Source organism: Gallinula chloropus (genome assembly GCF_964237585.1).
Source record: "Gallinula chloropus genome assembly, chromosome: 35".
In the NCBI taxonomy this organism is placed as follows: Eukaryota; Metazoa; Chordata; class Aves; order Gruiformes; family Rallidae; genus Gallinula; species Gallinula chloropus.
Genome location: NC_140120.1, coordinates 1940005 through 1963099, shown reverse-complemented (window position 1 = coordinate 1963099; position 23095 = coordinate 1940005). Strand labels below are relative to the sequence as shown.

The 23095-nt window shown below is 55.8% G+C and overlaps 2 protein-coding genes across 2 annotated transcripts; both read left to right on the top strand.

Annotated features, from left to right (window-relative positions):
• Positions 1-162: 162 nt before the first annotated feature.
• LOC311203136 (scavenger receptor cysteine-rich type 1 protein M130-like) lies at positions 163-13991 on the top strand (the record flags this gene model as incomplete). The annotated part of the gene is made up of 11 exons (XM_084277770.1): positions 163-169; positions 5489-5628; positions 6028-6344; positions 7019-7335; positions 7419-7733; positions 8061-8375; positions 8829-8891; positions 8976-9290; positions 11358-11453; positions 11885-11987; positions 13913-13991. 11 exons carry the CDS (start codon positions 163-165, stop codon positions 13989-13991), a joined length of 2067 nt encoding a protein of 688 aa, XP_084133896.1.
• Positions 13992-22171: 8180 nt separating this feature from the next.
• LOC311203034 (olfactory receptor 14A16-like) lies at positions 22172-23095 on the top strand (the record flags this gene model as incomplete). Its single annotated transcript, XM_084277672.1, has 1 exon — positions 22172-23095. The coding sequence occupies one exon, from the start codon at positions 22172-22174 to the stop codon at positions 23093-23095; it is 924 nt and encodes a 307-aa protein (XP_084133798.1).

Genomic DNA, 23095 nt, shown 5'->3' with positions numbered 1-23095 from the left:
TGAGTCCATGCACTTCAAACCCTGAGGGGAAGCTGATGAAACTTCAGCAGGAATTAAAGTCATGCAGACTCCAACGTCTCTTGGAGCAGTAATGGGTACCCTGAGGGCCATCACTGACAGAGCAACACTGGGGCTGGTTAGAGTGGCAGACAGGAGGCCGTGATGACAGGTAGGCAAAGGCAATGTCAAGGTGGCTCTGACGCTGGGTAACCCTGCCCCCAGCCCCTGGGAAGGGCTGTCCTGTCCCACCCACACAGCTCAGGGCTCTTCCTCAGATCCAGCCTCAACTACAAAGGTTTCTCTTGGTTCCATTCTTTCCTTCTCGTGCTGCTTCCCAACGTTGAGTAAAACGTCACCACCTCTGACACCACACTTCATCCATCTCCAGATCAGCTGGGTGGCCATGCTTTTGAGGTGCAGACGAGTATGCTGGTAGCCTTGTTCATGATGAGTGTGCACCACTGGTGTGTGTGGTCCTTCTCCGAGGTGTTACTGCTCAGCCAGTCAGGTGAAGGCCTGCCTTGAGGAATGAGGTTCTTCTTCCTTCTTCAGCAGGACTGGCCATTTCTCCTTGTGACCTTCCAGAGGTTCGTGTTGGCCAGAATGGAATAGTTTCTCAGGTTTCCCTGGAGTGAATCTCCATTTGGTCAGCTGTTAATGCCTGTTTCAGGTAGTTTCCTCTGATGGTGGTGTCTGTCACCAGACAACAGCATGAGGAGTTTGTAGAATCAGAGGATCATTAAGGTTGGAAAAGACCTTCAAGATATCATCAAGTCCCCTTGTCAGACCTGCCCCAACACAACCAGCAAACCATCTCCCAAAACTCCACATCTACCTGTTTGTTGAACAGCCCCAGGTACCTCGATTCCCCCACCTACCTGGGCAGCCTCTTCAAGGGCTTCACCACTCTTTTTTGGTGAAGACGTTTTTCCTAATACCCAACCTGAACCTCCCCTGGATTAACTTGAGACCACTTCCTCTTGTCCTGTCACTAGCTTTTAGGGAGAAGAGGCCAGTACCCACCTCACTACAACCTCTGCTCAGGTAGCTGTAGAGAGCAAGAACGTCTCCCCTCAGCCTCCTCTTCTCCAGGCTGAATATCCCTACCTCCTCAGCCTCTCCTCATAAGACCTGTTCTCCTGACCCCTAATCAGCCTATTTTCCTTTCTCTGCACCCTCTCCAGCACCTCAATGTCCTTTCTATACTGTGGTGCTGAAAACGGCACACAGTACTCAAGGTGAGACCTCACAAAGGTGGCGATAGGGGTAAGATCACCTCCCTGGCCCCACTGGTCACACTGTTCCTGATACAAGCCAGGATGCTGTTGGCTTTCTTGTCCACCTGGGCACACTGCTGGCTCCTTTTCAGCCAGATTTCAACCAACAGCCCCAGGTCCTTCTCTGCCGGGCAGCTTTCTAGCCACTCTTCCCCAAGCCTGTAGCACTGCACAGGGTTGTTATGTTCCAAGTTCAGGACCTTGGTCTTGTTGAAGCTCATCCCAAGGATCTCAGCTCATTGATCCAGCCTGTCCAGATCCCTCTGAAGAGCCTCCCTCCCCTCAGGCTGATTGGCACTTCCTCCCAGCTTAGGGTCATCTGCAAACTTACTGAGAGAACATTTGATCCCTTCATCCAGGTCACTGATGAAGACATTGAACAGACCCAGACCCAGGACTGAGCCCTGGGGTACACCATTTGTGACCAGTCTCCAGCTGGTTTTGGCTCCATTTACCACAACTCTTCAGGCCTGGCCATCCAGCCAGTTTTTTACACAGACTGTGTCTGTCCAGGCCGGTGGTAGCCAGTTTCTCAAGCAGAATATATTATATTGCCTCTCTTGCAGTAAGTTCATTGAGCAACGGCAATCGCGACCTTTCACCTCTGTCACTCTAATAAACATTCTATTAGTCTTGTGAGGTACTGGAAATATACCTTAACAATCACCAACTGAACCATCCCCCCCTTTTTCCTCTCACCTACCAAATCTCATTCCTACCACACCACCTCACCACCACCCATCAGTCTTAAAGTGGCTTGTGCCAAGGACCTAACGACTGTGCAAGGAGCCACCCTGAAGACATCAGGAGAGCATTCCTTCCACATCCCACCTGAAATATATCAGGAGAGATATCAGGGGCCATTCACACACCAGGAGCCATTCACACATCAGGAACCATTTGCACACTGGGCCTTCCTGAAGAGCTGACCAAGCAGGAGCAAGCAGATAATCTGTGTGGGTGGTTGTTGTGTCACAGGTTCCTGAGTAGCTGATAGGAGAGACAAAAGTCCAAAGTTTGGAGGGTTGGGAGATCATTTCTGCCTGAATGCATGAGAGGCCAGGAAAGGGCCTATTGGCTGTCTGGGTTCTCAGGAAATCTAGTTAGCCTGAGTGGCGAATAGGCCAGGAGCACAATTATAGATAGTGTAGGAGCTTCTGAGGCTACTGATGCCTGAGTGGCTAATAGGCCAGGAACTGGCCGGTGTTTAGGAAATGTCCTTGTAATGTCAGGTCTGCCTCAGTACCTGACAAGCCAGGAATGGGGACATGTCAGTGGTAGATGCTGTGACATCACCTTTGCCTGAGGGGTGGATAGGCCAGGAGTGTGCACATGGCTTGTGTGTGACGTTGTGATTTCAGTGGTGCTGGAGTCGCTGTGATGCCAAGAGAAGGCACATGGCTTGTGGGCGCCCTTCTGATGTCATCAAAAGCAGAGTTGGGCCTCACCCAAATATGGCTTTTAGGAAGAACCATCATCACCAGAAGCCTGCACACAGCACCCACCCCCGTGGGACACAGTGAGTCGTGAGTGAGGTCACCATCCCTTGGACTGAGGAGCAGAGAGCGGTGGCAGCAGGAGGGTGTGAGGTCACATGGCCGAGGGCAGCCCGTGGCCATGGGCTGGGTGCAGAGCAGCCCTGTGCATCAGAGGGGCATCCCAGGGCTCAGGAGCTGCAGTGGGGCTGGAGCAGTGGGGCTGGGGCTATCTCAGGGCACTGCAGGGATGTGCCTGGGCACGGTGCCAGCAGGAAACCACAGGCTGCTGCCCGGGGGGAGCAGGGCGAGCGCTGCGAGGTCACGTGGGCTGTGGTTTGTGCACCTGCAGGCTCCAGCTCCCGTTCTGCCCGGGGGAATAACGGCCCCTGGGTGACACGCTGAGAGCCAGGGACACGGCTGAGCCCCTGGGCTGCGTGTCTGCTGCCAGGGCAGGGACATGGCCCAGCCCGGACTCCTGCGAGGGACCCGCCGTGGGGCTCTGCGGGGAGGAAGGGGCCAGCCAGCACTCCTGGGCTGGAGCTCTGCCCCTGGCCAAGGGCTTTTCCCAGCTGCTGCTCCCAGCACAGCGGGGCTGGAGCAGGAGCAGGGGCTGTTTCCTTTCCAGCCTGACACAGACCTGCAGCAGTCCCAGCTCCGTGGCTCCCACGGCTTGGCGGTGCCTGGACGTTCTTGGCCTTGGGTTCTTGGATGCGCCCAGCAGAGGAGATGCTCGTTGCTCCCAGTGCCCCCAGCAGGGACCGAGCGGGGACAGACCCATTTCTCCTCCACACCCAGCTTGTCCCATGACCATCCCCTGCCCCAGTGACCGTGACATGCGCAGCGGGACCTCTGTGTCCCTCATATATGGTCATGAACGGAGCTGGAGGAGTTCATTGGAGGGCTGGGCTGTGTCAGAGGGGAGATACCTCCCGATAACGACTAAAAAGGGGCTGCTGCTTTGATTGGCTCCTCATGCAGCTGGGTCTGCATCTACAGAGATATATCACCCTTTCATCACTGTCGTCTCTGTGGGTCCCCAGGAGCTGTGACAGGGAGTGTGGTGCTGCAGGGCTGTTCCAGCAAGACAGGAGGCTGAGGCTGGGGATGGAGGGACTCCTGTCCCCTCGGGTGCTGTGGCTGCTGCTCTGGATTCATCTGTGCAGGGGTAAGTGCAGCATCCTTCTCCCACAGAGAGGGTCAGTGGGCACTAGTGGGAACATGGAGGTATCTCTGAGAATGGGGTGTCTTTGGAGGTGCCACTGAGATGAGGGGCAGGCAGTGCTCAAGTCAACTGAACTTGAGCCTTTCCCTGTGGGTCTGGGGGCACAGGGCTGTTGCAGGGGGGGTCTGGGCTTGTGGGGAGATTGTGCCCTATGAAGATCCGAGCACAGTGTATGGGTGGGAAGGGGAAGGTGGTGGTTGATTTTGGAGGAGGTGCTGCTAGTTGTGGGGTTGTGAATAACCCAGTGGGGTTAGAGCTGAGCACCTCCAGCATGGTGAAAGCCTTGGGGACAAATGTGAGCCTGACACTGCCCTGAGGACAGCATGGAAGGGTACATCATGCACACTGGTTCCTGGGAAGGAGGAACCTCCAGACCTGTGGTCTAGTGTTCAGTGCTCTCCTGAAGGTTCCCATGTTTGTGCTTGCAGGGGCTGCAGAGGTGAGGCTGGAAAATGGTGGTGGACGCTGTGCTGGAAGAGTGGAGGTGAAACAACAGGGACAGTGGGGGACAGTGTGTGATCTCGGCTGGGACATGAATGATGCTGCAGTGGTTTGCAAGCAGCTGCGCTGTGGGGATGCTGTTGAATCTCATTGGTCTGCACACTTTGGGCAAGGATCTGGCCCCATTTGGATGGCTGATGTTGAGTGTCGTGGCACCGAGTCTCCCCTGTCTGACTGTGAAAACACAGAATGGGTTCGAGAGCATTGTGATCACAGATGGGATGCTGGAGTGACATGTTCAGGTAAGGATGTAGCCCATTCCCCACTTTTGTGGCCAGGATGGGGGAAGTGACCTGGCTGTGTCCTCAGGGCAACAAGGGGGTTCTGGAGAAGGGCCCAGTGTTGCCAGTCACACTGCTGAGTTGGGATTGTCATTCTTGGTACCCTGGTCCCTAAGGAAAGCCCAGCAGGAACCTGAAACAGGCTGACCCCTGCTGTGGCTCAGCCCACCCTCTGTGGGTGCCTAAAGCAGGGAGATGGGTGCTGTGCACACCTGTGGTACGCTCTTGCCCTGGATGAGGACCCCTCCCTGGGTGGGGGCTGAAGCCGGTGGCTGGTGCAGACAGTGGCTGTGGGTACACCCACACTGCAGAACCCTCTGGGACTGGGGGGCATTTCGGGTTTCTCCAAGGGGTGTCTGGGCCTGAGCTTGGTGGTGCAGAGCAGGCTGCCACAGCCAACAGCACATGGGATCATCTCCGGGGGCCCATCACCCATGGATGCTTTGGGGTCTGGGGCCCGTGCCCAGCAGCCCAGGGTCTCCAGAAGAGCAGCAGTTTATCTGAGCAGTGCCTGTGGCTGTGGCTGTGGGAGAACAGCCAGCCCCCAGTGCTGTGCTGATTTCTGGAGAGCAGGGAGGGGCTCTGGTGGGTTTGTGCCATCAGCACCCACTGGGAGCTGCTGGGATGGTTGAGACTCTTTGCCTGTAGCCAGCTGAGAGATGGGGTGAGACATGCTCAGGACGTTGCCAGAGGGCTCTGGGAACTCACAGGGGTCTTTGTTTGCTCCAGGGTTTGTGCGGCTGGTTGGAGGGGGCAGCCCCTGCTCAGGACGAGTGGAGATCCATGATGAGAACCAGTGGAAAACTGTCTGTGACTCAGACTTTGGTCCCAAAGCCGCTGACGTGGTCTGTGAAGAGCTGCAGTGTGGGGTAGCCCTTTCCATCCCTGGGGCAGCTCATTTTGGAGAAGGTGTTGGTTCCATCTGGGACAGAGAGCTGCAGTGTTTGGGGAATGAATCCTCTCTGGTTTTCTGTCCCACAGGGTCCCCCAGGGACCCACCCTGCACCCACGCCAACGATGCCAGTGTCACCTGCACAAGTAAGGACTCAGGGTGGGGTGCTGAGTGCTGAGGATGAGCTGGTGGGAGGGAGCAGGATGGGGACAGGACACACAACTGGGTTTGAAGGCAGGAGGGGTGATGTGGTTTTCTGCAGCCCTAAGAGAATGCAGAAGGAGGAGAAGGGAAGGCTGTCCAGCTGGCCAGTCTTACCATTGACACAGGTGAAGAGCACCAACGACCCTTTTCCCCTCTTCCTCTGTCCCCAGAGTACACAGGGTTCAGGCTGGTGAATGGCAGCACGGCTTGTGATGGGCGGGTGGAGGTCCAGGTGCTGGGGACCTGGGGCACCCTCTGTGACTCCCACTGGGACCTCTTGGACGCCCACGTTCTCTGTCGCCACCTCGGCTGCGGGTTTGCTGAGGCCCTTCCTGGAGGAGGGCGTTTTGGGAGAGGCACCGGCCCCACCTGGAGAGAGTCATTCCACTGTGACGGGACTGAAGCCAACCTGAGACACTGCCCAGTGACTGCCCTGGGAGCCTCCCCATGCTCCCACGACAGGGACGCTGCTGTCATTTGCTCAGGTGAGTGCTGGGAAAACAGCGTCTTACCCCCATTGTCCCCTGGGGTGTGACATGGCCACCCAAAGCAAGGGACCCCATGGTGAGCACAGGGTGAGCTTCTCCCTGGAGAAACCCTCCCTTCCCCTGGAGTGATCTGGAGAGCTTGATCTGCTCTCACTGAACGCTCTGAGGTGGGAGAGCTGACACTGAACAGGGTCAGACATCTCTGCCCTCCTGGGGCAGGGGTCAGTCCCTTGAGCCACCAGCAGCCTTGGGGTCAAACCAGCTCCCAGTCCCTGATCCCCAGGGGTGCAGAGGGGCAGAGATGTTGGGGTGTCCCATGTACCAGCAGTGCCAGGGCAGAGGATGAGCAAGGCTTCTCCTGGCGCTGCCCATCCCCAGGCCATCCCACCATCTGCTGCTCCCTCCTGCAGGAGCTGCCCCATCTGCCTCAGCAGGGACATGTTGGGTGTCTGTGCCCCACCAAGAGCAAAGAGAGTCTCTTGCCCAGCAGGGCTCAGTCCCTGGGAAACCAACCATGAGAAAAACTGCTCCTGAAGCTCAATGCAGAGTGCTTGGGCAGGCAATAGGTCTCAAGGGCTCCATCAGGCTTCCAGAGCCTGGAGAGGCACTGCAGGTCTCTGGGCTCTCTGGTGCTGCTGAGGCTGGGCCATGGCTGCTCTCCCCAGGCTCAGACAGCTCCGGGGCCCTGCGGCTGGTGGGTGGAGGCAGCCGGTGTGATGGGCGAGTGGAGATCTTCCAGCGCGGGACCTGGGGCCGAGTCCTGGATGACCAGTGGGACGTGCAGGAGGCCAGCGTGGTGTGCCGGCAGCTGCGGTGTGGAGAGGCAGAGAGAGCCTACAACCCCCCAAAGCCTGAGAGAGGGACGGGTCCTGTGGGGCTGCGAGGGGTGCGGTGCGCAGGGCATGAGCCCCACCTGACCCTCTGCAACACCTCCCTGCCCGAGAGCGCGCTGGCAGCTGGGATTGCCGAGGACGTGGGGGTCATTTGCCGGAGTGAGTGGCACTGCAGGGCCCCCCGGGCTCTGGGCTGGGTGGGCACCATCCCCTGACAGCAGCTGGGCTTCTTCCTGCTGCAGGGAGCCGTCGGGTGCGGCTGGTGAATGGGCCCGGGCGCTGTGCAGGCAGAGTGGAGATCTACTACCGGGGCAGCTGGGGGAGCGTCTGCGATGACGGCTGGGACCTGCCCGACGCCGCCGTCGTCTGCCAGCAGCTGGGCTGCGGAGGGGCGGTGGAGGCCGTTGGCTCTGCTGCCTTCGGGGAAGGCGCCGGGCAGGTCTGGCTGGGCAGCGTGAGCTGCTCGGGGGCCGAAGCTGCTCTCTGGGACTGCCCGGCACGGCCCTGGGGGCAGCCCGACTGCGGGCACAAAGAGGACGCCGGAGTCGTCTGCTCAGGTCTGTGCTGGGAGCTGTGCTGGGAGCCCAGGGACAGGGGAGCTCGGGACAAGGGGAGAGCCGGCAATGGCCGAGGCTGTCCCTGGCTGCTGCTGAGCCCCTGCCCAAGCCCATGCTGGGGACACCCACGCACAGGTCCTCTCTGTCCCACATGGCGTCTCTGGGGAGTTTTCCCCAAGGGTTAGCGGGGAGGAGAGGGTTGTCTGTCTGTCAGGGGCTGCCAGTGCGACTGTCTGGCCATGCATTTTCCTTGTCTGGGTGCTTCAGGAGCACCCCTGATCCTACATCCCTGCACCATCCTCTTCCCTTTGGTGTCTCTCCTCCCAGAGTTTGTGGCCCTGAGGCTGGAGAAGAACGGCAGCTGCTCCGGGCGCCTGCAGGTTTTCTATAATGGGACCTGGGGCAGCGTTTGCTCCAACTCAATGACTCTCCAAACGGTGTCTCTGGCGTGCAAGGAGCTCGGCTGCGGGGATGCAGTATCCTTGGATCCATTCCTCACTTCTGGAACGCTGCCTGGCCCTGCCTGGGTGGATCGTGTGGAGTGTGGGAAGAGTGACACCTCCTTCTGGCACTGTCCCTCCACTCCCTGGAACCCACAGTCCTGCTCCGACCTGCGCGATGAGACCCACATCACCTGCCAGGGTAACTCTGAGCCACCCAGGCACCAGCATCCCCAGATTCTGCTCCCTTCTGGGCACTGTCAGACACAGACAGAGCCCACAGGGGCTTTTCCTTTCCATGCCAGACCCTTCTGCTGCTGGTGGTGGCACAAAGGAGCCTTCAGCTCTCAGACCCCACACATTCAGCACAGGTTGAGCAGTGCCTGGGGGAGGCAGAGGTGTCTGCAGGGGAGGTCTCAACAGAGACCCATCAGGGCTCCAAACAGTGTCCCCCATCCTGCCCTCTGTGAACCAGGCTCCCTTGGGGGCTGAGCAGTCAGGGTCCCCCACATTGCCGGGTGTGTCCCCTGAGTGACCGGGGTTCAGCTGCTCCCTTGAGCAAGGTGACTCAGGGATGCACAGGCAGAACTCAGCCCCGCTCTCTGCCACACGACCCCCCTGCTGCAGCCCCTCACCACGGCATTTCCTTCTACAGACAGAGAGACAGGAAAGGCCCCGGCCCTGGATCCCCCGTGCCCAAACTCCACGAGCTGCACAGGTAGCTTCTCCTCTGCAGGCCTCTCTCCCCTGGCAGGGCTCTGCCTGCTGCCCTGGAGCCCTGAGGGGTCTCTGCCTTCTCCAGACAGGGAGAAGATCCGTGTGGTGGGAGGCGAGAGCGGGTGCTCGGGCAGAGTGGAGGTCTGGCACCGCGGCTCCTGGGGGACGGTGTGCGACGACTCCTGGGACATGCTGGACGCGGCGGTGGCGTGCCGGCAGCTGGGCTGTGGCCCCGCAGTGTCTGCCCTGGGCGAGGCGGCGTTTGGGAAGGGGACGGGCCCCATCTGGCTGGAGCAGGTGGAGTGCCGGGGCACAGAGCCGTCTCTGCAGCACTGCTGGGCCCGGCCCGGGGACAGCGGCGCCTGCCGGCATAAGGAGGACGCTGCCGTCAACTGCTCGGGTGAGCATCTCCCGGGGGCTGCACTGTCCTGCCCGTGGCCACGAGCAGGGCCCTGGGCTCCTGCCTGGCCACCCCTGAAGGAGCAGCCCCACAGGAGGGCCAGTGTGGGTGGGATGTGCCAGGGATGTCTGCACACATGCACACACCCCTGGGGTGTCTGAGAGGAGGCTCCCCGGGACCTGCACACCCAGCCTCTCAGCACAGCTCTCCTCCTCCTCCTCTGCAGCTGTTTTTCAGGGTTCTATACTGGTTTGAGGGGTGCTATACTGGTTTTGGGGTGTTCATACTGGTATGGGGGGTACATACTGGTTTTCAGGGGGATCTATACTGGTTTGAGGGGATTCTGTACTGGTTTTATTGGGGGTTCATACGAGTTTGAGGGCGTTGTGTACTGGTTTGGGGTTCTATACTGGTTTGGGAGAGTCTATACTTGTTTTGGTTGTCCATACCGGTTTAGGGGAATTCATACTGGTTTGTGAGGTTTTATACTGGTCTTGGGAGTTCTATACTTGTTTCTTGGGTTTCATACATGTTTTGGGGATTTTACTGTTTTTAGGGCATCTATACGTAGTTTGGGTATTTCTCTACTGGTTTGGAGGATTCATACTAATTTCGGGGGGTATATAATGGGATTTGGGGGGTTCATGCTGGTTGGGAGAGCCCAATGGCAGCCACGGGGCAGCCCCACCAGTATTGCCAGTAACCACCCCACCAGTGTCCCCAGTAACCAGCCCCTCAGTATTCCCATTACCCACAGTATCCCAGTTAACCCACAGCTCTCCTTCTCCTCCTCTGCAGCTGCACCCAGGACCGCGGCACCAACCCCCCGAGCAGGTAACCTGCCCTGTGTGTCAGCGCTGGCTCTTCCCAGGGCCGGGCTGTGACCCACAGCCAGGGGGAAGGGGCTCCTTGCCAGGGAAGGACTTACCGAGGTGGGATGTCAGCCCCCAGAAGGGTGGGACCTTCCCCATCACTCCCCCCTGGGGTCCCTTGCCCCGGTGTCACGGGGTCAGGACTGTGGTGTCACAGCCCCCCACCTCTCCCAGCCCTGGGGCTGCTATTTCTGGCTTCCTGCCCGTGCAGATGCCACCCGGGACCGTCTGACCAGCAGCAGGAGAGAGTCCTTGCTTGTCATCATCTGCATCATCCTGGGAGCCCTTCTCTGCTTGCTCCTGGCCCTCCTGGCTGGGCAAGCGTGGAGCGCCTGGGCTGGGCGCAGAGGTGGGTTTGTTCCCCATGGTCCCAGGTGAAGATGTGTGTTGGCAAGGCCAGGGGGGCTGTGGGGTGTCAGTGAGTGGTACAGGCAGAGCTGGGGGGACAGGAGTGCGTGCTGCCCACAGTCCCATGTGTCACCCCATTGACTGCCTGACCACGGGCAACCAGCAGGAAGGGGGAGAGAGAGTCCAGACATGATGGGAGTCAGGGATGGGGCCAGGAGAGAAATGGAACAGATGGGCTGGGGAGATGGGATAAAGGGGGGATAGATGAGGATGTGACACTGGGAGTGCTCTGGGGAGATGGGGAGGGGGCTCTGGGCTGGGGAGATGGGATAAAGGGGGGATAGATGAGGATGTGCCACTGGGAGTGCTCTGGGGAGATGGGGAGGGGGTTCTGGGAGTGTGAGATGCTGGGAGAATCATTGGGCAGCACCTCCCATCCTTTCAGCATCAGGACCCCTGGCTGTTCCTCCACCCAACCCTTACCTCCCCCCAGCAGGGCAGGGGCTGTGTAATGGATGCACTGGGCAGAGAGTGGACAGCTCCAGGGCAGAGGAAAGGCAGGAGCTGCTCCAAGCTCAGCACCAGGAACAGGATCCAGGGTCCAGAGGGGCACAACGGGGGTCTCTGAGGGACAGTGTGAGGGTATCGTTGCCCCTGACCATCTCCTTGGGGACTTTGCCATTCCTGAGGAAGTGGCAGCAGTGACTGATCAGCACAGTGGGGCTGTGCTGTGGGGACAGCCCTGGGCTGAGCCAGGGGAACAGGGCAGGGGGAGCAGATCAGGATCCATCCCTACTCTGCCCATCCCTGAGCCACATCCCTGAGCCAGCCCTGCCTCTGTCTGCAGCCTCTGAGCGAGCCTGGGAGCCCTTCCCTGAGGCCCTGTACGAGGAGATCGGGTACAGCCCAGCACTGGAGAAGCAGCCAAGGTTCAGCATGTCAGGTGGGTGTGGGTCCCTCATGGGGGCCATATCTCTAAGGCTCTTTCCCCTGGCCCCCACCTAAGACTGACCCCCTGCAGCCCCCTGGCCCAAGGTCCCTGCAGCACTGGGGCTGTGGGTTCTGTGGGGAGAGCAGCCAGGTCTTGGAGTTGGAGAAGAGCTTCATCCTCACCAGCTCATCCTGTCCCAGCCAGTGGACAGCCCCTCACTGCATGTCCTTGCATCCCATTGTCAGCTGAGGGGTGAGGGAACGGGCTGTCCCAAGACAGCTCTGGGAGCCCCTGTGAGTTGGGGTTTTCCCAGGAGAGCAAGGAAACTCCTGACCCCTCATCCAATGCAGCCCTGGCTCGGTGGGTCCCCTGTCCCCAGCAGCACTGAGCACAAGCTGGGTCAGCAGAACTCACCCCATAAAACTTCCATCACTTCTCTCCAGGCTCCTACTCAGAGGGGTCCCTGAACAAGGTGCAGACCCACTATGAGGACATTGAGGAGGAGGATGGTCCAGGATCAGCACCAGGTAATGAGGGGCAGGAAGGGTTGGATCTCTCCTCCCTGCACACTGGTGATGGACACCAGTGTCACCATGAGCAGCAGGGGAGGAAATGGGCAGGGGAATCCTCTGGTGCTGCCAAATCCAGTGTCTGAGGCCCATGTCCCTGACCATCCTCCCTTCCTCTGCTCTGCAGGACGTGTCTCCTCACTGTCAGCATCTCCCCTCCCCTTTCAGACATGCCTGTCCTGCCCAGAGGTGACCCAGCAGATGGCTATGACGATGCCAGGGAGGTTTCTGAGCCTGGGGAGGATCCTGTGTCTGGGCAAGGAGACTGGGAAATGCCCAGGGCACCAGAGGAGGGAGCTGGTCCCAGGGATGCACCTGGAGGTGAGAGGGAAAGACAGTGCTGTGGGTTCCTGGGGTGCCAGATGAATTGCTGCCATATTGAGAGCCCACAGTCTGGCAATAGACCAACCTGCCCTGGGTGTTTTCCTTGGGGGGGACCCTTGGTGGAAGAGGGAGGTAAATATTTCTCCACTGGTGAGGAGAAGGGAGGAAGGTGATGTACAGGTCAGGACGGGCACCTCGTGGGACGATCACTCAGTGGGCTGTCTTGCTGCTTGCAGGGACACACCTGCACCCCCAGAGACGTGCTGAGGCCCCTGGAGCTGAGGGAGATGCCTGGTCCCCTCCCCAGGACAGCACAGGCTATGACGATGCTGAAGAGGTGTCTCTGGCACATCCCCCTGAGGACACCAAGGCTGTGACACCAGAGCTCAGTGCACAGCAGCCCCTGAGCCCTGGGCCAGCACAGCCTGTCCCGGCCATGCAGCTGGGTGCAGCCAGGAGGGAGGAGAGGTCTGTGCAGCTGGGAGAGCCCTGAGCACCAGGGACCCATCTCCCTTCTCCCAGGGGCAGCAGAAACAGCCCGGGGTTTGCTCTCTGTTTATTCTCCTGTGGTTACTCTGTGCCTCCCCACTTGTTTCTATTAAAGCCTTTGGGGTAGGAAGGGGTATTTTTCTCCTTCTTAACTCTGTGGGAGGGAACTCCTCCTCCCCCTCCTTCCTCACTGACCCTGGTGTGTCTGGGATCTTTCCTCATGTTTCCCCCCTCCTCCCTTACCCCTGTCCCAGTCTGGCATTTGTGCCCTTTCTAAACCCACCCTCACAGAGCAGCACCCCCTCTGCTGATGTGCTCAGCTGATGGCAGCAGTAGGGCTGCTGCAGGGCTGCCTGGACATGGGGAACCAGAATGGGGAACCCAATTTCCCTTCTCCCTGGGGCTCCTGCTGCCTCTCTGCTGCCAAAGCCACTGATGTGGAGTCCCACACAGAGTAACATCTCTGCCACTGTCGAGAAAGCCAAATGATCCTCTGGAGGGGGAGGGACACAGAGAATGCCCTGACACTGAGTAAAGGGTTGGGGTGACCAGTTGAGTGTTGGGGTGAAAGGGGTTGATGTTGGAGGGAAACGGTCAAAGCCGGAGGCCAGTGGCCAAGGGCTGGGTCAACTGGGATAACTCTTGATCCAACCATCGAAGACCCTGGGATGGGTTTTCTGGGAAGGGGCTGGAGATGGTTGGGACGCCCAATACGCATCATCAGTCAATGACGATGCCACGGCCACCGACTACTGTGCCAGAGATGGTGGTGGTGGTGCTGATGGTGGTCACCACCCTATTGCCATGTCCCCACCTCCTGGCATCTCCCTGGCATCCTGGCACAAAGATCCAGGTCTCTTTCAAGCACAACCCCCCAAACCATTGTTATTTCACCCTAATTCTTTCCGGAATCCCGGCCACGACTCATCCAGCTTCACCTCTGGTCCCTGCAGGATATTCTCCATGCCCAAGGAACCAGGAATTCCCACAAATCCTCATATCTCCCCAAAATCCTCACGTTTCCCCCAAAATCCTATATTTTCCCCCCAAATTGCCTAATTCTCACATTTTCCCCAAAATTCCCTCAAGGGAAGACACTATTACCAAGACTGTTACCAAGGATGGGTGCCACGACGAGAGGGAAGATGCTGCCAATCAGTGTGATTGATAAAGCAACTTCACCTTCATTGCAAGCACACCCTTCCTTTGATACTGTTCCTACCACGTGTTGTACTTGTCGTATTCTAATTGGCTCTTAGCTAAAGGTTACATTTACATACCCCACCCATCTTGCACGTTGGGAATCATGTCTCTTTCTCAGTCCCAGGAGCACTGAATCCTTATCACACCTCCTGCTCCCACATCTTGTGGCCTTGCTGCACGAGACACAAGAACACCCTGACCGATTGGTGACCCTTCTGTTCTCACCAACACGGCGTGGGGCCTGGTCTGGCTGAGCTACACAGGCGACTGCTTGGACAGCTGCTCCACAGGCTCATGGCCTGGCTTCTCAAGCCATTCTGCCACACCCAGGAGGCCAGGAAGGACAATGGCATCTTGGCTTGTATCAAAAACAGGGTGGCCAGTAGGTCTGGGGATGGAATTTTGCCCCTGTGCTCGACATTGGTGAGGCTGCACCTCGAGTACTGAGTCCAGTTCTGGGCTCCTCACCATAAGAAGGACATTGAGGTCCTGCAGTGAGTCCAGAGAAGGATAATGAGGCTGGGGAAGGGGCTGGAGTGCAAATCCTGTGAGGAGCGACTGAGGGAGCTCGGGGTGTTCAGCCTGGAGAAGAGGAGGCTGAGGGGAGACCTTCTCACCACATACACTGACCTGCCAGGAGGGTGCAGAGAGGTGGGCGATGGTCTCTTCAGCCAGGGGACAGGAGATGGGACAAGGGGAAATGCCCTCAAGCTGCACAAGGGCAGGGTCAGATCAGATATTAGGAAGAAATTTTTTACTGAAGGGGTTGTCAGGGCCTGGAAAAGGCTGCCCAGGGAGGGGATTGAGACACCTTCCCTGGATGTGTTCAAAAAAAGGGGTAGATGAGGTACTTAGGGATCTGGTTTAGCTTAGGATGGGAACAGTTGGACTCGATGATCTTAAAGGTCTTTTCCAAACTTGTGATTCTGTGATTCTTTTTAATGTTTCCATAAATGACCAGACAACAGGACTAGAGTGTGTCTTAAGTACATTTGCATGTGACACCAAATTGGGAGGAGCTGTTGACTCTGTTGAGGGTGGAGAAGCCTTGCAGAGACCTGGACAGGTCAGAGAGCTGGGCAGTCACCAACACCATGGAGTTTAACAAGGGGAAGCACCAGATCCTGCACCTGGGAAGGGGCAGCCCTGGCTGCACATACAGACTGGGGGGTCAGACACTGGAGGGATTTGGGGGTCTTGGTCGACAGCAAGTTGAACACGAGCCAGCAGTGTGCCCAGGCAGCCAGGAGGGCCAAGCGTGTCCTGGGGTGCATCAAGCATGGCATTGCCAGCAGGTCCAGGGAGGGGATTGTCCCGCTCTACACTGTGCTGGTGCAGCCTCACCTCAGGTGCTGGGTGCAGTTTTGGGCACCACAGGACAAGTGGGACATAAGAATATTGGGAAGTGTCCAGAGGAGACAATGAGGATGGTGAAGAGTCTGGAGGGGAAGTCTCATGGGGAGAGGCTGAAGTCCCTTGGTTTGTTCAGCCTGGAGAAAAGGAGGCTGAGGGGAGACCTCATTGCAGTCTGTGGCATCCTGAGGAGGGGGAGAGAAGGGGCAGGTGCTGATCTCTCTTTGGTGGCCAGTGATAGAACCTGAGGGAACAGCATGAAGCTGTGGCAGGGGAGGTTTAGGCTAGATATGAGGGAGAGGTTCTGTACTGAGAGGCTGGTCAGGCCCTGGAACAGGCTGGCCAGGGGAGGGGTCACAGCACTGAGCTTGACCAAGTTCAAGAAGCATCTGGATGATGCGCTCAGTCCCGTGCTCTGACTTGGCTGGCCCTGTGTGGAGCCAGGAGTTGGACTTGATGATCCTTATGGGTCCCTTCCAACTCAGGAGAGTTTATTATTCTATGACCATGACTGAAATCACCACTTAGCAGTCGATCTGCACAGCAGCACTTGTGGTTGCTCTCTAGATTTCCCTTCCCCTTGGACCATTCAGACACCTCCCAACCATCCAGCTGCTGCTCTGAGTTCCAGGGAGTTAAACCCTTGCCTTTCTGGCAGTTGTCTGACTCATTCTGTCTTTAGCCAGCTGTTGAGTTGTGGTGATTTCACAGTCTCCTTCCTCACTAGAACATCTCTCACAGGGTTAAGCTTTGTGGCAGGTGAACCTCACTGGTGGCAGATGGCACTTGGCACAGAGTGAGGAGTGTTGAATTTAGTGGTGAATCTTGTCAGGTTTCTTGTGTTGTTGGGAAAATAACTCCCTGTGTGCTGCCTGTGTGCAGCCAGTTCTCTAAGGAAAGCAGGGGAGCTGGTACAGAGGGGCTGTAATGCCCCACTGTGGAGTGCAGCAGAGAGACCTGATGTAAGGACAAGGGATGCAAGTCCCAGTTGGCTGGTGAGAGTCATGGTGGGCTTGTGGAGATGTGCAGCAAGGTTGTCCCCACTGCCTCAAGGGACCCTTTTTCAGAGCAGTCCAGACCTCCTTAGGAGGCACCCTGGATCAATCTCAGTCAGAGGTTGTCACCTCTCCTCTACAGTGAAAATAATAACCTACACCCTTAAAAAGAAATCAATTTTACTCTGAGCTCCCTTTGAAACAGCTTCAATGATCTGTACATCTCTTGAAGACTTGAAGATAATTACATGAAGAGACAGAGCTCGTTAGGGCTTGCTTTTTACATTTAATGAGCCCTGGGGTGTATTTGGTGCTGAGTCCTTGAAGCTCAGGTACTGAGAGGAGATTACACAAAAAACTCCATGTCAAAAGCAGAAGCCAAAGTACCTGAAGTATTAATGAGTCCCGCTGAGAGCCATTGCTGGCTGAGCCTCCCCAGGGACTCGTTAGCACAGGTAATTGGAGGCCATGTTGGCTGGTAGGCAAAGGCAATGTACAAGCAGCTGAGATGCTGAGCAAGCCCTGGGTTGGTGTGATGAAGCAGAAAGGCCAAGCCCTGACCCCCAGCCCATGGGAAGGCAGGTCCTGTCCCTCAGGCATTGCTCAGTCTCTTCCTGGGGCAGCATGGGGTGTGTAATGGTGAGGGAAGATCAACAGGATGAGAGTTTCTCCTCATTGTAGGTCCAAAGCCCAGCTAGAAATTCATCTGTCCTCCATTTAAATAAAAGAAAGAGCAGGGAGACCCTCCATCCCCTCTCAGATTCAGGAGGAAACATTGTTGAGAGATGAGGCCAAGGCTGAGGTGCTTAATGAAATCTTTGCCACTGTCTTTAGTAATAGGAGCAGTTGTACAGAGAGAATCCAATTCCCTGAGCTGGGAGACAGGGACAGGGAGCAGAATGAGCCCACCTCAATCCAGGAGGAGATGGTCCTGCTGCACCACAGAGATGTGCATAGATCTGTGGGGCTGAATGGGATGCAGCCAAGGGTGCTGAAAGTGCTGGCAAGGGGGGTTCACCAAGCCACTTCCCGTCAGTCCTGGCTGACTGGATCAGTCAATGTAACCCCCTATATAAGAAGGGACAGAAGGATGATCAGGGAAATTACAGGCCTGATAGTTTGACTTCAGTCCCAGAGAAGCTGATGGAGCAGATCATCCTGAGCAGCATTATCCAGTTCATGAAGAACCCCCAGGTGATCAGGCCCAGTCAGCTTGGGTTCATAAGGGCAGGTCCTGTTTGACCCAGTGAATCTCCCTCTATGACAGGGTGACCTGCTTCTTGGAGAAGGGAAGGGCTCTGGATGTTGTCTACCTTGACTTTAGTAAGGCATTGGAGACATTTTCCCACCAACTTCTCCTAGAGAAGCTCACTGCTTGTGGCTTGGAATCTGTGGTGGTTCAGCCCCAAACAATGGCTGAGCACCACATGCTGCTCGCTCACTCCCAGAGGAGAAACAGACAGAGCCTCTGTGGGCTGGGATAAGGACAGTTTACTGACAAAAGCACCATAAAAGGGGAACAATAACAGCCCCAATTGCACTCAGACCCAGTTATAGCACAGAGAGTACCTTACAAACCCAACAATAACAGTTCTGTACCATGCCATGACCACCCATCCCCAAACAGCCCCTTTGACAGGGAAATTGTGTCAGTGTCCTGATTTCGGCTGGGATGGAGTTAATTTCTTTTCTAATAGCGGATGGAATGCCGTGTTTTGGAGTTGGGATGAGAGCAGTGCTGATAACACCCTCATGTTTCTGGTTGTTGCCAAGAAATCAAGGACTTTTCAGTCGTTTCTATTTCACTAGTAAGGAGAAGGAAGGGGACACAGCCAGGAAAGGTGACCCGAACAGTCAAAAGGGGCTGTTCCATGCCGGTTACATCATGCTCAGCATAAAGAGGGGGCTGGTTGGAGGAGGAGAAGGCAGCTCCAGGACGTGCAGTTTATAGGGGACGGTGGGGTTCCTGGACAGCTCTGGGCTGCACGGCCTGACTTGTGTGGTTCAGTGACAAACTCTATTGTCACCAGTTTCATATATTTTGCTACAAAGTCCTGTTACCATTCTTATATCTCTCTTTCTGCTATTCTAGTAAACTATCCTTATCCAACCTGCAGGGTTTTGTTTCCTTGGATTTGTTTTTTTTTCCCTGTCCCTTCACTCCTACTCCCGCCCATAACTTCCCCCCACCACCACCTTTTAAAGAACAAGCGACTGTCTGGTGCTCAGCTCTCAGCTAGGGCAAAACCACATCTACTAAAATCCAAAACAAATCTATTCTTAAAAACATGAAAATTCTTATATTAAAGTTCTATTAATTGTCTCTTAAGCGACATCTCCATCAATCTATTCAGCATGATTACATTTCATTGACTCGACAGGGCCAGCAATACAATGAAGAAGATGATCAGTTGGTTGCTGCTTAGAAACATCCAGTCATCAGTTTCCACATGGCATCCTTGTGCTCCTGGTTCCTCATGCTGTAGGTGAGGGGGTTCACTGCCAGTGGAACCACCATGTAAAGAAATACCTCTACCAGGTTAAGTGTCTCTGGAGACTGGACAGGGGCCAACGGCTCCAAGTTGGAACAAAGGAAAGGTGACAGAGCCCTGGGACAGTCTGCTGAGTGGGTAGTAGAGTCTCCTTCTCTGGAGACATTCAAGACCCATCTGGATGCCATCCTGTCCCACCCGTCCGAGGACTCTGCTTTTGAAGGGGGGGCTTGGACTTGATGATCTCTGGAGGTCCCTTCCAACTCCAATTCTGTGAATCTGTTAATCTGTAAATAGGGAGGATATTTAGAGGGGCTCTTCAGGTAGGCAAACATGTCAGTGCTGACAAAGGGGGAGTCCACTCCCATGTAAGGAAGGCATGTAGAAAAGGCTTTGCGCCATCCCTGCTCCGCGTGGATCCTCAGCACAGCCCTGAAGATCTGCACATAGGACACCACAATGAACACAAAAACACCCAAAAGCCAAACAAGCTCTGGCCACAATTTCCCTGAGCGTGGCCCATGAGCAAGAGAGTTTGAGGATCTTGGGGATTTCACAGAAGAACTGGTCAGCAGCATTGCCTTGGCAGAGGGGGAGGGAAAATATATTTGCTGTGACAATATATTTAAGAAGGAATTAAAAATTATCTGTTGCTTTTTGCTGTCAGAGAAAGGAGAGAGAAAGTGTAAGGAACTTTGCAGACAACAAGGTCAGTGATGTAGGGGGAGAAGGTCCTCCCAGCCTCATTGCAGAGATACCCTTGCAGCCCATGCAGAAGACCATGGTGAATGAGGCTGTTTCCCCTCAGCCCATGCTGGATGATGTGGAACAGTGATTCTACATGCAGCCTGTAGACATCACCATGCTCAGGCAGGTGCAGAGCCCTGAACGAGGCTGTGACCTCATAGGAAGCCTGTGCTGGAGCAGGTTTTCTGGCAGGGCTGTGGAGGACCCAGGCTGGGGCAGTCTGTTGCTGAAGGATGGCAGCCCATTCAAGTGACCCACCTGGGAGCAGGTGGTGATGATCTGAAGCCATGTGGGAAGAACTTGGAGGGGTTCATGCAGGACTGTCTCCTGTGGGTGGGACCCAATGGTGCAGCAAGGGGAGACTGTGAGGAGTCCTCCCATGATGCAGAAGGAGTGGCTGAGACAATGTGTGATGAACTGACCCCAATACCCATTCCCCATCCTCCTGTGCTGCTCAGTTAGAGGAAGGAGAGAATTAGAGAGTGAAGGGGACCCTGGGGAAAACAGGGAGGGATGTGGGTGGGTGTTTTAATTTATTTATCTTTCTCATTCCTCTGCTCTCTTTGATTGGGTAAGGAATTATATTGGTTTATTGAGAGTAACTCAGGAGAGTGACCTCTGCATGATCTCTCCCTGTCCTTATCCTGACCTTTTGTTACATCTTCTTTCCCTTATGCAGCAGAGGAAGGGGAGTGATAGAGCAGCTTTGGTGAGCAGCTGGGTCAACCCACTTCAACAAGAGGTTGAAGAGTCAGAAGCACATGGGCATGTGGAGTCAATGGTCATAGGCTACAGTAATGATCATTAAATTCTTGCCCAGGAGAGCAGCCAGGTAGATGCCCAGGAAGAGGCAGAAGTGCAGGAGCTGCAGCTCCCCTGTGTCTGCAAAGGGCAGGAGGAGGAACTGGCTGATGGAGCTGCTGTTGGACATCTGCTGCCTCTGGGTATGGAAAAGTGTTCAGAAGTAAAATACAGGAGTGAGGAGAGATTTATAGCAAGGAAAAGTAAAATATTCATTTGTCTCTCAAACTCCCAGGTGTTCATGAGGAGCTGAAGCCTTTTCCATGGACCAGCGTTGTGTTCCCTTCAAGCACCAGGTCTGCAAAGCAAGGATGAGGGGTCTGCAATAACTGGACTGACTCCTTTCTTTGCACAGTGGACAAGAGTTGCTTCCCTGTCCCTGCCTGGGGGTCCTGTATCATGGGAAGACAAGAAAAGGGGATTGTCCTGCCCAGCTCTGGTTTGATCAGCAGAAAGGACTCTGCTGGACACAAGGATTTCTCCCCAGCCAAGGCAGGGAACATCAGAGAGGACTTCAGTATTTTTCCAAGTTAGTTCCTTGGAGCTCCAGGGACACCTCACAGGAGCCTGTGGGGAATGGAGTATGTGATGTATTCACCTGCTCCTCTGCTGGGAGCTGGGCTGGGCTCCTGGGACAGTGGGAGCTCATGAAACATTACAGCGCTGCAGAGAGACAGCTCTGGCCAGGAGCAGCTCCTCTGCCAAGCACACAGGGCTGGGGACACTGCCTGGAGGCATCGAGGGGAGACCTGTGAGGCTGAGAGAGCTGATGGATGCTGAGAGCTCACTGGAGGAGAAATCTCCACAGCCTCTCCCTGGTATGTCTGTGGGTGCAGGGCAATGCAGGTTCTGTTTCTGGAGGGATCTCCTAAAGCTGGGACATGGGGCAGTGTGTGGGGTCTGTCAGGAGGACAGGTTCTCTCTAGGACCAGAAGGTGCTGCCTGGAAGGGATGTCCTTGTGCCCCATCAGAGGGACAGGGCAGGACAGCTGTCTTCTCCTGGGCATGGCTGCAGAGGTGTGAAGCAGCGTGTGCACCCAGGGGTGCCCAGGGCTGTCCTTGTGAGCAGGGTCAGCACTCAGCCTGGCTCATGGGCTTTCTGCAGTGATAGAGACAGCACCTGTGGGTTTGAGGAGTGACCCAAGGAAAGGCAGTGTAAGGTCCTCCTGCTGTAAGAAAGTGCTGCATGGGTCAGCTTTGCTCCAGCTCCCGCTGATTCCTGAGAAATTCCAAAGGGACTTGGAAGAATAACATCAAGCAAACATTTTCCTGATGCTTTCCTGATTATCCTTAATCTTTACTTTGACTTCTCTCCTGTGGGCTGTGCTGACTGTGGTAGATGAGAACTTATTACTCTCCTCAAGAATGTGAAATGAAAACACAATTCTCATTGATATAGAGCTTTTCCTGAGCCCTGCACTGGGGCAGAGCCCTGATGCCAAGAGGGGTCTGCAGAGCAGAGCTGAGTGCAGATCAGGTTGGATGAGTTCTGTGAGCACAGAGCAGGAGGTGACATGGGCAAAGAGAAGCAGCTGCAGGGACAGCTCCAGGCAGCAGAGACATTGTCAGGGAGGGAGTAGGAGCTGCTCCCAGCAGTGCCCTGGCAGTGGGGATTTGATACGTCCCTGGCAGCCCCATAGTTCTGATATGATGAGGGCATTCCATGAGAAGTAGAAGGGGTTTTCCTCAAAGAAGCATTCCCTAAATTCTCACTGCCTTTCCCCCCTTGGACAGGTCTCCACACTTGATGGCACCAGATGTCCAACAGCAGCTCCATCAGCCAGTTCCTCCTCCTGCCCTTTGCAGACACACGGGAGCTGCAGCTCCTGCACTTCTGCCTCTTCCTGGGCATCTACCTGGCTGCTTTCCTGGGCAATGGCCTCATCATCATCACCATAGCCTGTGACCACCACCTCCACACCCCCATGTACTTCTTCCTCCTCAACCTCTCTCTTACTGACCTTGGCTGCATCTCCACCACTGTTCCCAAATCCATGGCCAATTCCTTGTGGGACACCAGCGCCATTTCCTACACAGGATGTGTGGCTCAAATCTTTTCCTTCTTTTTTTTGTTCTCTTCAGAGTTGTCTCTTCTGACTGTCATGGCCTATGACCGCTACGTTGCCATCTGCCACCCCCTGCACTATGGGACCCTCCTGGGCAGCAGAGCTTGTGTCCACATGGCAGCAGCTGCCTGGGGCAGTGGGTTTCTCAATGCTCTGCTGCACACAGCCAATACATTTTCATTGCCCCTTTGCCATGGCAATGCCCTTGACCAGTTCTTCTGTGAAATCCCCCAGATCCTCAAGCTCTCCTGCTCAAACACCTATGTCAGGGAAATTGGACTCATTGTGGTTGGTGTATGTTTAGCTTTTGGGTGTTTTGTGTTCATTGTGGTGTCTTATGTGCAGATCTTCAGGGCTGTGCTGAGGATCCCCTCGCAGCAGGGACGGCACAAAGCCTTTTCCACCTGCCTCCCTCACCTGGCTGTGGTCTCCCTGTTTTTCAGCACTGCCTTCTTTGCCTACTTGAAGCCCCCCACCATCTCCTCTCTATTTCTGGACCTGGTAGTGTCATTTCTTTACTCGGTGTTTCCACCAGCAGTGAACCCCCTAATCTACAGCATGAGGAACCAGGAGCTCAAGGATGCTGTGTGGAAACTGATGACTGGATGTTTCTAA